Source organism: Pygoscelis adeliae, unplaced genomic scaffold (assembly GCF_000699105.1).
Source record: "Pygoscelis adeliae isolate BGI_AS28 unplaced genomic scaffold, ASM69910v1 Scaffold69, whole genome shotgun sequence".
In the NCBI taxonomy this organism is placed as follows: Eukaryota; Metazoa; Chordata; class Aves; order Sphenisciformes; family Spheniscidae; genus Pygoscelis; species Pygoscelis adeliae.
This window is the reverse complement of record NW_008825619.1, coordinates 4,249,471-4,260,841: the sequence shown is the minus strand read 5'-3', so window position 1 is coordinate 4,260,841 and position 11,371 is coordinate 4,249,471. Positions and strand designations below refer to the sequence as shown.

General features: G+C 45.3%; 1 protein-coding gene across 1 annotated transcript in view; it reads right to left on the bottom strand.

Moving 5' to 3' along the window:
• CLCN4 (chloride channel, voltage-sensitive 4) overlaps positions 1-11,371 on the bottom strand; it is a 47,249-nt gene that overhangs the window by 29,917 nt on the left and 5,961 nt on the right. Inside the window, exons 2-3 of the mRNA XM_009333393.1 lie at positions 2,036-2,187; positions 910-1,009 (exon numbers count right to left, since the gene is read on the bottom strand). Coding sequence (XP_009331668.1) covers positions 910-1,009; positions 2,036-2,187 — 252 coding nt within the window. The remainder of the gene's footprint in view (positions 1-909; positions 1,010-2,035; positions 2,188-11,371) is intronic.

Here is an 11,371-nt window from a genome sequence, read left to right as displayed (position 1 = left end):
CATCAAAGCTTTTGTGGAAACAAGTATACGTCTATGAAATAACAATTTGCCAAAATTGTCACTTCAGCAACGTTTTCTCAGGAACTTCCCCAGTACTTCTGAGGCTCCTGAACAAACTGTAATAAGCACATTAACTTGACAGTTGGTAAGCAGGAAATTCACACCATTTGGAAACTGTGAAACTTTACATCATGCTTTTACTAAGCAGCATGATACAAGAGCACCCTGACATCACTGAAAAAGCATAAAAAATGGTAGCTGTTTCAAGCTGGTAATAGAAGTGCAGCTTTCCAAGTTGGAAGATGTGCTAAACTGAGCAGAATACAGGAGCAATTTGAGAAATTAATGAATTTGCCATCTGAGTTTGAGCAGGCTGTTAAATATGTAATGTCTGTCTGGCCTGGAAGCAGATCTGAAACTGAGTCTGAAACTGCATTTTCCCTTCATGCATATATAAGAAGATAACCCAGTGGATATAGCAATTTACAAAGCTCCCCTTTGAGTGTCCACAACCAACATTTTCCCCATATCATAATATCTACTTGCAGAATTAAAGTAAGTGAAGACAAGAAAAAAAAAATCCTACCAATAAAATTGACTTCTCTGAATCAAAGGTTCAGAAAGTCAAAGTAGTCCATCGAGCGTAAAGCGCTCAGATGCGTATTTCCAAAAGCAATAAAAAAATCCCTCTACTGGTGAATAACATTTTTTCTAGGTCAGCACTCAGCAGGAGACTTTTTGCAAGTGGGTATTTTTATTAAGCATTATAGCTGCATGGATGCATAGCTGTCTTTTCAGCTTGAAACATCAGTGGAGAGACAATGAAGTAAAAAGAGAAGCAGATGGCACTGCAGCAAACTTGGGTGACATGGTTCCGGGCACAACTGTATAACGCTAGCACACACATACCTGCCAGTAGTCCTATGAGAAGCATTACAACCCATCCTGACCAGGCATCCAGCAAGCTCTTGATGAACTCCCATACGGATTCCTTACTTTTACTTGTAATCTGAAATTAAACGTATATATAGATATGTTGCTGATTCAGGCTGACACAGTTCTAGTGTATAATCATAGAAGCATAGAATCATTAAGGTTGGAAAAGACCTCTAAGATCATCAAGTCCAACCGATGACCCAACAACACCATGCCCACTAAACCATGTCCCTAAGCGCCGCATCTACACGTCTTTTAAATACTTCCAGGGATGGGGACTCAACCTTTTCCTTACATCCAATCTAAACCTCCCCTGGCGCAACTTGAGGCCATTTCCTCTCGTCCTTTCGCCAGTTACTTGGGAGAAGAGACCGACACCCACCTCGCTACAACCTCCTTTCAGGTAGTTGTAGAGATCGATGAGGTCTCCCCTCAGCCTCCTTTTCTCCAGGCTAAACAACCCCAGTTCCCTCAGCCGCTCCTCAGAAGACTTGTGCCCCAGACCCCTCACCAGCCTCGTTGCCCTTCTCTGGACATGCTCCAGCACCTCGACATCCTTCTTGTAGTGAGGGGCCCAAAACTGAACACAGTATTTGAGGTGCGGCCTCACCAGTGCCGAGTACAGGGGCACGATCACTTCCCTGCTCCTGCTGGCCACACGATTTCTGATACAGGCCAGGATGCTGTTGGCCTTCTTGGCCGCCTGGGCACACTGCTGGCTCATGTTCAGCCGGCTGTCGACCAACACCCCCAGGTCCTTTTCCGCCAGGCAGCTTTCCAGCCACTCTTCCCCAAGCCTGTAGCGTTGCCTGGGGTTGTTAATGTTTAAAACAAAAAATATTTAACGTCCTAGAAAGTGTATACAATTTCTCTACTCCCCCCAGTCCAAATCATTTTTTAGAGGTGCTCTGCTCATTAAGTTGCTGGAAGCCCTTTCATATTTATAAACTCAAGACATATCACATCCATATTTTTAGAAGTCCTCCTCAAGTCATACAACAAGGTAGGAAGCTATAACTTTGGAAAACTGCTTGTTTTTCTCACCACCAGGATGGCTGTAACCCAGGGACTGCGATGCATCAAAGCCAGACATCTTTACCTTTCTATGGCGGTCAGTGTCGCGTGATTTCTCCCGCAGCCAGTCGATGGTGTGGAAATCTTCGTAAGTCCCAACGTCGGGGAAAGGCTCATCCAGAAAATCCATCAGGTTGCCAGAACCATTCATGTCTCCTGCATTGACCATATTAGGGTCTGTATGTAGAGGAAAAACAAGTATGTCAATAAATTCATGCAGCTTTGCCAGACATTTCAGAATCAAGTTTTCCAAAATACCTCTGCAAACCACAAAGTCAAGAGAGCGTGAGTCAGCAGTCCTGGTGGGCACTTACTGAAATCTATGCATTGCCACTAGAAAAAGTATTTTGCTGAAGACTACTTCAACAGCTCAGCAAACCCGAAAAAGCACATACAAAAAGTGCAGAAATACCAGCTTTCCTGAAAACAGAGCCCCAGCACCCAGGATGTTTCTGGACTACTTCTGCAATGGTACATCCTGATCACATGTCGGAAGAAGTTCCCTGCCTGCACGGAGGTCATCAAGTAGGCAAGGTCACCAGCTCAGAAAACAAATGATAATACACTAGAATTTACCATTCATCATGAACTGTAGATTTTACATGGCACCATTAGTCATAACACTGCAGCGTTGTCTAGTTTTGCACGCTCAAATCTCCCTGCATTGATCCGCTTTCCTTCCACTGCTCAGAAGGCAAAGCTCGAGATGACCGTATGTCTACTCTGCATCAGGTCTGGAAATGCAGTATCTTCTTCAAGTTTGCTTCTCAAGGGCTAGGAGCAGGACTATTCTTGGGAGAACCTGAGTGGTTACCTTCTGTCCCATATACAAACTTTCCAAATTTGCTTCTAAGAAAGCAGGGGGAGAAAAAGCCACCACATGTCCTGCTAGAGCACAAGAGGAAATGCAAAGATACCTATCCCCAAACTATAACAAGCAGTTACCGGAGGCATCTGATAGTTAAAAAGGAGATCAAAGTAGGCTGTGAAATAATATACACTCTAGAGTGTGGCACACAGGCTGAGTGGACATTTTCAGCCCAGAAGTTTTTGGGGACATGGTCTCTGGGTTTACAGACTACAGATAGGAAAGCAGAGAAACATCCATGCCCGTTGCTCTGAAGCCCTAGAAACTATACCTTGTTCATGCAATCCACATAAGCAAAGCATGAAGAAGTTAACTCATAACCACTGTACCTCTCTTTCCCACAGAGAGCTCAGCAACATCTGGCTAGGTGCAAAAATGACTTTTACCTCCTTTAAAGGTCAGGTCCCAAAGTAGTCACTAAATGACAAGCTCCAGAAATGCCTGACATCATTCCCGATGAAAGGAGCCTTTAGTAGCATGAGAATCTACTAAATGAAGTACTTTAGGCACACAGGGTTGGATTCATCCAACTTAACTTCAGCCATCCGAAAGTTTGGTGTCTGAAGAACCACCTAGGCTGCCTCTAGAGACAGAGAAAGATGGTGTAAGGCTGTGTGGCAGGAGAGCGCCCGCTCCTTTAAAGGTATCTGGTCAAGGACCTTTTTTCAATGCAACAAGGGATAATAAGAAAAGGAGGAAGCCATGAACAAGAACATACGGGGACACAAACCTGATGCAAATGATAAGGGAGGCGGTGATGGCAACCAAACCTGGTCAGTCACACTCACTGATGAGGGCACGTGGGAGTGTGAGAATGTCTATTCCAGCGAGGTTGTCTCATCGGGGACCTTGTCAATTGAGAAACTATGGGGAAAAGGGGGAAACCAGAAACAAAATACACAGAGACACAGACCTGACAAAGCAAACATGGAGACAATGTCAAGAAACAAACTTCACCACTCACACTAATTGAAGGGCTATTAATTGTGTGTGTGTGTCTCCGGGATACATGCTCAGCTTTGCTACTGGTTGAACCTGCACATGGGAAAATGCCAGCCGTGTCCCCCAGCGTGGGCAGAGACCCCAGGTCCGCAGGCTGGGCTCCAGTGGCCGGGCAGGAGGGTCTGGGGCCCGGCGGCTGGAGGAGGCGGCCGTGTGCTTCTACATCGCTTAACAAAGTGTTGCTCTAGAGAGTGATTAATCCCATCCACCCTAAAATAGGTGCCTGGGAAACAGGGTCTTCCAGAGAGTACCTAGGGTTTGTAATCTGAAATGGCAAGCCTAAAAAAAAAAAACAACAGCTATCAGGGTGTTACAAGAAAAAAAAACACATGAAAACACATAAGAAAAAATGGGGACAGATACAGACTTTAGGGGTTTTCTAGAACTGACCCTGCAGAGCCTGTAGCTCCTTGACAGACACAAGACAACTTTTGCAGGTCACTGATGAGGCTAGCACGGTACTAACAACGGCGACCCACTTTCCTCCATCAGGCACAGAAACGGGGATTTCACAAGTAAAGAATTTGGATCTTTGAATCTGTGAGGAAATTTCCCAATTCTGTAATTGGAACAAGCAAAAAAGTGGCAGGTAAGCTTTTAATCAACTGTCTGTACACCCTGCTGCTCTGCTCGGCCCCCTTTATTCACTGCCATTTTTTTCCCCTCTCTCCATTTTCAACTGTTTTACTTGAATCCTCTCCACTTGATTTTTTCCCCCGGTGGTGACTTTAGGGGTGTAACAAGCGTGAATACACGGCTTTGTCAGTGTCTGCTCTTTGCACTCCGCCGGGTAGGACTTTTTGGATGACACAGACAATATGCTCAGCACAAGCAGCTGAGAAAAGCATTATCTTACTGGCAACCAGCAGGTCTCCATTATAATTCTATAGAAGCACTTTCAAGTGCGGAAATCAAGTAATCTCCAAGCACCGTGGCATGTTTGTCTGAAAGGGAATCAAGCAAGGGAGTCGCAGCCCAGGGAAGGAAACCAAATGCAGAGCAGGTGTCCCATAGGGCACTGCTGAGCACAAATAAGCTGCCACAGGATTGAGGCGATTTAAAAAGCAGCAGTTAAGAGGAGTGACAATTGAGAACTGCAATACTTAGCCAAGCAGATGAGAGCACGCTCCTACAGTTGCTAAGGGAAATGGGAGTCTGAAGGTGGGGTGCTGTGGCTGACACCAGGGAGCTGAAGTTGCAAGTGGACCTTGAGTTCGGTGTCTTGTAAACTGTGACCGAGGACTGGAATGGGAAGCTGAAATGAGGTGAAAGGATTACACCGTGCTATTATTTGTGATGCTGCGATATTCTGCAGATCATTTACTTCAACCTATTCTTCCCGTACAGCGAAGAAGGACCTGTAAAGAACATGCAGTTCAGACTGCTGGCCTGCACGAGGCAGCCCCCCCCCCGCTACATAAACAAACTTCTGGGAACTCTTGTGCTGAAAGCGTTGGCAAGTTTTCCTTAATGCTACAAGAAAACTACCCAACGTGCTAGTTATATCACATAAAAAATAGCTTTTTAAGTATGTTGTCAATGCCCAGCACATGACAGTATTGTGAGGGATAATACCAGGCCAGACCACAAGTATGTAGGATAATTACAGTCTCAGCCTGAATCTACCCCAAAAATATGTGCTACACGACATGTCCAGGGAGAGAAAAATGTGCTAGAAACCACAGGGCTATGGAAGACTAAGAAAACAAACAAACTTTGAACTCTAGGTAGCATGCCAATACCTGGAAATTGCAGCTAGCGGGATGATTATCAGCCTTAAAGTTCACTTCAGGTACCACGCTTTTGAAAGCAGAGATGTGATATCAGATTATGCAAATGGCTGGCTACGGCACTTTTGGACTGAGTACTATAGAGTTCCCATCTTATTTCCTAGCACTAAGCACCATAAGTATCACTTTCTTCTTCTTTATTTTGCATTTATTTATCTCACCTTACTTTGGCATCTGAAACAATCTCCAAAGTTTATTTCAGGATAAGCTGACTTGCCCTCTTAGAGATGCTTGCAGAGATGCTTCCCGTTCTGCCAGCAGAACTGGAGCCTTACGCAAATAACTCTGTTACAGATATTTTAATTTAATACACATAGGTTAAGGGCAAATTAATCTCATCCAAACATGAATTGTAGCCAGATGTACTGCAGCAATCCACTCTGATGATGGCAATCGTCATTTGTGGTGCGAGGTGTCTCATCTGGCATGAGAAATCTGCACTAGACTCGACACTAAAATCTAGCCTCCTTTCATAGCTGATGAGGGGAGGTAAACTCTATTCAGATGCAATTTCTCTGATGTATTTTAGACTTCTACATTAGAATGAGGCAGATTGTTTCCCCAGAAGTGCTGGTTTCTGTTCACTGATTACGAAGAGATGTCAGAGGTAGACATCCACATCTCATCATCAAATGAGTCCAACACTACCAATTCAAAACACCGCAATACCATTACAGGCAGAATTAGTAACAAATGCAACTCAGAGCTACTCCTAACACCTGAGCATCTAACAGATTTGGATACTCTGACAGAGCTTATATACGCTGAAAGACGTTGAATCTTGCTGAGTAACTGCTTGACATATGTATTTTGTCCCTTCGTTGTTCTATGTCTTAGACGTCCTTGCTGTCCTTTCCACTACTTTTCCAGATGCTGATGCAACACAATTTGTGTAAGGGCAAACGTTTCCTGCTTAGTCCCCTATTCTTTTCCTAATAATTCCTGGCATTCCACCAGTTTTTCCCAGGGCAGACATCCAACATTTCACTGAGCAGTCTGCTATGACTCCAGGCTGTGCTCCAGAGGCTTGTTTGGAGCCCATCATTCTGTGGTCTCTTAGGGACATTTTCCCCATTGCTTTGCCTCTATTGACTTTGAATTACATCTGCAATTTTATTCCCTGCAATTCAGTGGAGCGCCTTCTTCAGCTCTTCACAGCGAGCACTCACTGAATAGCTTAGCATACCTACAACTGAACATTTTTGTCAACACTCTGCTTTAGTAATGGTAAACAGGTTCTTGCTAAGAGCTGAATGAGGAAACAAAGAAATCTGACTGAACTATGTAACTCCTAAAGTCAAAAGAGTTCCTCCTTGGAGTCTGGTTAGCAGATTTCCCTGGATTTAGACCCACGTCAGGCTACTGCGGTCCTGCAGATGGAGCAAGGTCCTGGCAGGGATCGATTCACAAGTCGAGAGGGGTCACAGTGCTGGCAATTGTGCCTTTTGATAGAGGCTCTCCTGGTTGCCACATAACCCTAGACATCTTCCAGAAACCTTGCGCCAGGTCAGCCTGATGTTCAGTCGCAGATCTCCCAGCTAGTCATGCTTGGTGCACAATATTCTGAAGCCAGAAAGACAGATGCTGCCCTACAAACATCTGAGGTGTGGCATGAGAGCAGCAAAAGGTAAGGATGAAAAGAGCGAGTCCAAAGATTAGCCTGTGAGGCCTGCGGGAAGCCAGATAATTTTTAAGTAAGTAATCACTGAAGCCTCCTGTGTAAAGAAAGCAAAGAAGAGATTAGTGCAACCAACCTACAGAAGCCGGGGTGCGAACACAGTGCGCTGCCCGATGGGCTGGGACACACCAATACGCACAGCAGGTATCGCATGGTCTGCAGGTATCGCATGGTCTGCAGGTCTCTTCTGTTACATTTACTGCTGTTTTTTTGTTTTTTTTTGAATGAAAAGGTGGTAGTATTATTATCATATTTAAGGTCATGTTTTTCCTGCAGGTCTCACAGCAGTAAACTCATCGTGTTATTCGGACCAGCTGTACGATACGCTGCAGCTTGGAGCTAAGTTTTATAGAAGAGCGATAAATTACCCTTACAATGGAAATGCTGACAGCCTCTCAGCTTTATAGCACTGTTACAGCATGTGCAAATGTAAAAGCCACAGCTAGAAGAGCTCTATCAGTGAACTGACATTCTAGGTATTTTGTTGACTGATCGGATCTGAAACGTATTTGACATGGCAAGCACAGACCAAAACATCCCATGGTTCAAAGAAGCTGAAAAGTATACTGATGGGAAACAACTAGCTGAACAGTCATCAAAGGAAAAGTCTTGGCCCTGGCTTACTGCTACTAGACATGCTAGTTCCATGCTACGTTCTCCTCATCCTGTTTTCTGTTTTAATTGGACACATTACACTGAGGCAGGCAGTACGCTTTTTAATGCAATTCCAACAAGTTTCAAGTTACTTTCAACAGATCACAGTTACTGAATTGCTTCAACACTTCAAATGTTTCTAGCAGATGAACATTCACCTACACACTTTCATCTTTATGCTGTTTTCCTTGAAAACAGTTGGGGGGGGTGGTTGCTACGTGAAACATAACAGTATGCAGGCAGCAAAACATACCTCTCTTCAGTGGCTCCTCTGCTATAGCGTAAGGTAGAAGTGAACCTGGCAAGAGACTAGGGGAAGAAAGCAGAAGCCTAAAGGCCTGCTGCAAGTTCCTCAATTCACATTTGTTTGCAGTGACTTTTCTAGGGCGTCCAAAGCATCATGTGTTCCATCGCTTCCAAATGTGGTGTGAGTTAGCCGACACACAAAAGCAGAATACAGCATGTCTCAGCTTTTCTACGCTCTGGTACCAATATACATGCAATGAGAAAACAGGGAGATCGTACTCCAGACACAATGCTTTTGAAATGATTCATGGCCATTTCAATCACGACTCCACTGGAGTTGAGCATGCCGCTGATCTGAATGGTTGGTCAGATCAGCTGTGCTCATATGACATGACACGACAGCATGTACGGCACAAACGAAGGAGCATGAGGGCTGTGAAAATCCCTGGAATTTATTTTCCATAGTACCCAGTAATGAACAATGCAATCTTGCTGGTTTATTAACTGGTGATCATCACAAGACTCCTTTGTGCTGACGGATGACTTGCCACTCTCTATGCCCTTAATACTCATATCGACCATTTGTAGTACCGTATTCTCAAAACAGCCAAGCATGGTGCTGCAGCCTTATGGCCATTAACTGCTCAACGTGACCTGTCGAGCAAAGGAACCTCGTCTTGGGAGCCGGGTGCTCTGCCAGCACCCATCCACCCCCCATCCCAAGGGATTTAGACCTAGTCACAGAGATGGACGCAGAGCACTCTCCACCCAGGCCTCGAATCCAGGTGATTAGGAGGTCAGTGCTGCCCGCAGAGTGAGCTGAAGAAGTCTGCGTTCAAAAAGAGCCAGAAGAGGATAAGGCTGAGGGAGAAAGCTCCCAGAGCTGAGCACAGGTACACCACAGGTCTTCAGTACCACCTGGCCAGAGAAAATGGGCCTGATAGCTCAGGAAGTCAGCAAGCAAGGTTATTGACGGGGTCGCCTTGAAAGAGGTGAATGCAAAGCACAAAGAGATGATTAGGGGCATATACCTTTTGGGGAGGGCTCGGAGAACGAGGTCTATTTAGCCTGGAGCCAAGAAGGCAAAGCAGGGTGGATTTAATTCCCCTTCCACTACCCGCCACACCTCATAAAAGACGATCTAGAAACGGCAATGTGTCATCGCACCCTACAGGATATAGGCTGCAGGTAAACGGTTATGAAGCATTCTTCTAAACAAGAAGTAAGATGCTGTTGGGTGATGATTTCACAAGGAAGATGTCTTGAGCAAAAGCAAGCAGGCTGAACGACCGGTTTTCTGCTGGTTGAAAAATATCCATGGGCAATTTAAGACTATTGACCTTAGAAGCCTCAGGCTGAACAAGCCGACTGATTTATTGACCTTCTGTCTTAACGACGGTGTTTAAGAAAATGTTAAAATGGCCTTGGATCAGAGCAAGGTTGAGATTCCTGGAAAAATAAGAAAACGCTGAACCCAGTTACAGGTCTTTTTTAGAAACATAATACGGCACATAAAAAGTGGAGAATAGTTAAATTGGGAAAATACAGAGGGAAATCAGGATATTAAAATTGGCAAATGCATTTCTTCCAATTCAAGGTCTAATTGCGCAGCGATTACTATTGCAGTAAATAGCACTGCAAACACTCAGTCTCCCGCCGCACAAGCGCAGGCAGGCTGCAGTATCGGAAACCTTACTGTAAAATATTGCAGCATTCTACTGTACGGCCCCCCCACCACATATTAAGGAGTTCCCTGCTATGATAGTGTGGGCAAGCTAAATACAGTCACATCTTTGATGTGCAGCTTTACCCTGAGTAACCTCTATGGAAAAAATTATGAAGCCACAGCAGAGCTCGAAAAAACACAGGGCACCAGATCACAGGGGAGAGTGCCTGGGAGAGAAGGGGAAGGCGGGAGGGAACATTTGGGATAAATGGCGGAAAATTGAGGCACAAAAGGCTCCTCCAGACCAAACCACAGCCTCCGACCGCCCCGCCTCAACCACCACATGTGCTCACGGGGTGAGCGCAGAGGAGATAACAGGGCTGGCCAGGAACGCAGGCAAAGGGAGGCACGAGGGGACACGGGGTACACCAATGCATGCCGGGAGCTGATAACCAACCATCAGAGCTTCCTGACCCTTCAGAGATGGCCTGACTCCTCCTTCTCCTTTTCTCCTCCTGGGAGGCCCCTGAGTCACCACGCTTCTCTTCCCCCAAGGGGCAAACCCACCGAGGGAGCACACCTTGCCCCGGCATCCCACTCCCCACTCCTTCCCAGGACAATTCTCCCTTTTGAAGCCAGTTCCTTTTGGTATGAAGTATCATGTGTCTGGTCTCTGTTCGAGTTTTCTTGGAAAGTCTGAGCAAACTTAGTTCAACTGCTGAGTTATGTCAGAAAGGGAAGGGGAAAAAAAAATCCCAGCTCTTTCCCCGTGAGCTCCAAGTGGAATTTTTGCACTCACATAACTCAAAATTGGCTCTGTATTTAAAAAAAAAGCTAAACTTACTTCTGTTTCCATCTAGTCTTAAAGGTCTCTCCAGTAAATTTAGTTGTTAGCGTTGATGTCGGGGCTGTGGAAAAAGCAGGAGGGAAGCATTGCTGGCTCTGGAACATCCATCTGCATTTTTCAAACTGAGCTGAAACATCTTTATTAAAGGATGCCCCTCAGCTAACAGCCCATCAGCTTGGGCAGATGAGTCCCGTGGGCCTGCATCAACCATGCACACCCTTGCTTCTTGAAGGAAACAAGATTTGATCAGATAAAATTCAGAAACCCTTCGGCATCTGGGGTAAGAGACTAAACTTCAGAAGACAGGACAGACTGGAAATCAGGCTACCAGTAGTATAGTATAGTTTCTATTATATAGAATATATGTATAGTTTAGTATACACGTATAGTTTCTATTCTTGGTTTCCCTCTAGTCCCCTTCCTCACAAAAAAGAGGGAGAATTTCCCTCCTGGCACAGCTGTTTTTACTGCCACGGAGCTCGAAGCCAGGGCTGAAGGATTGGGGGTGCTGTACAGTTTTCCTCTCCGTGCCATACACGGTCGAGCTTTGCAGCACCAGGTTTGGGTTTCCAGTGCTGCTCTTTGTCTCCTCACTCAGTAAATGGTAGGA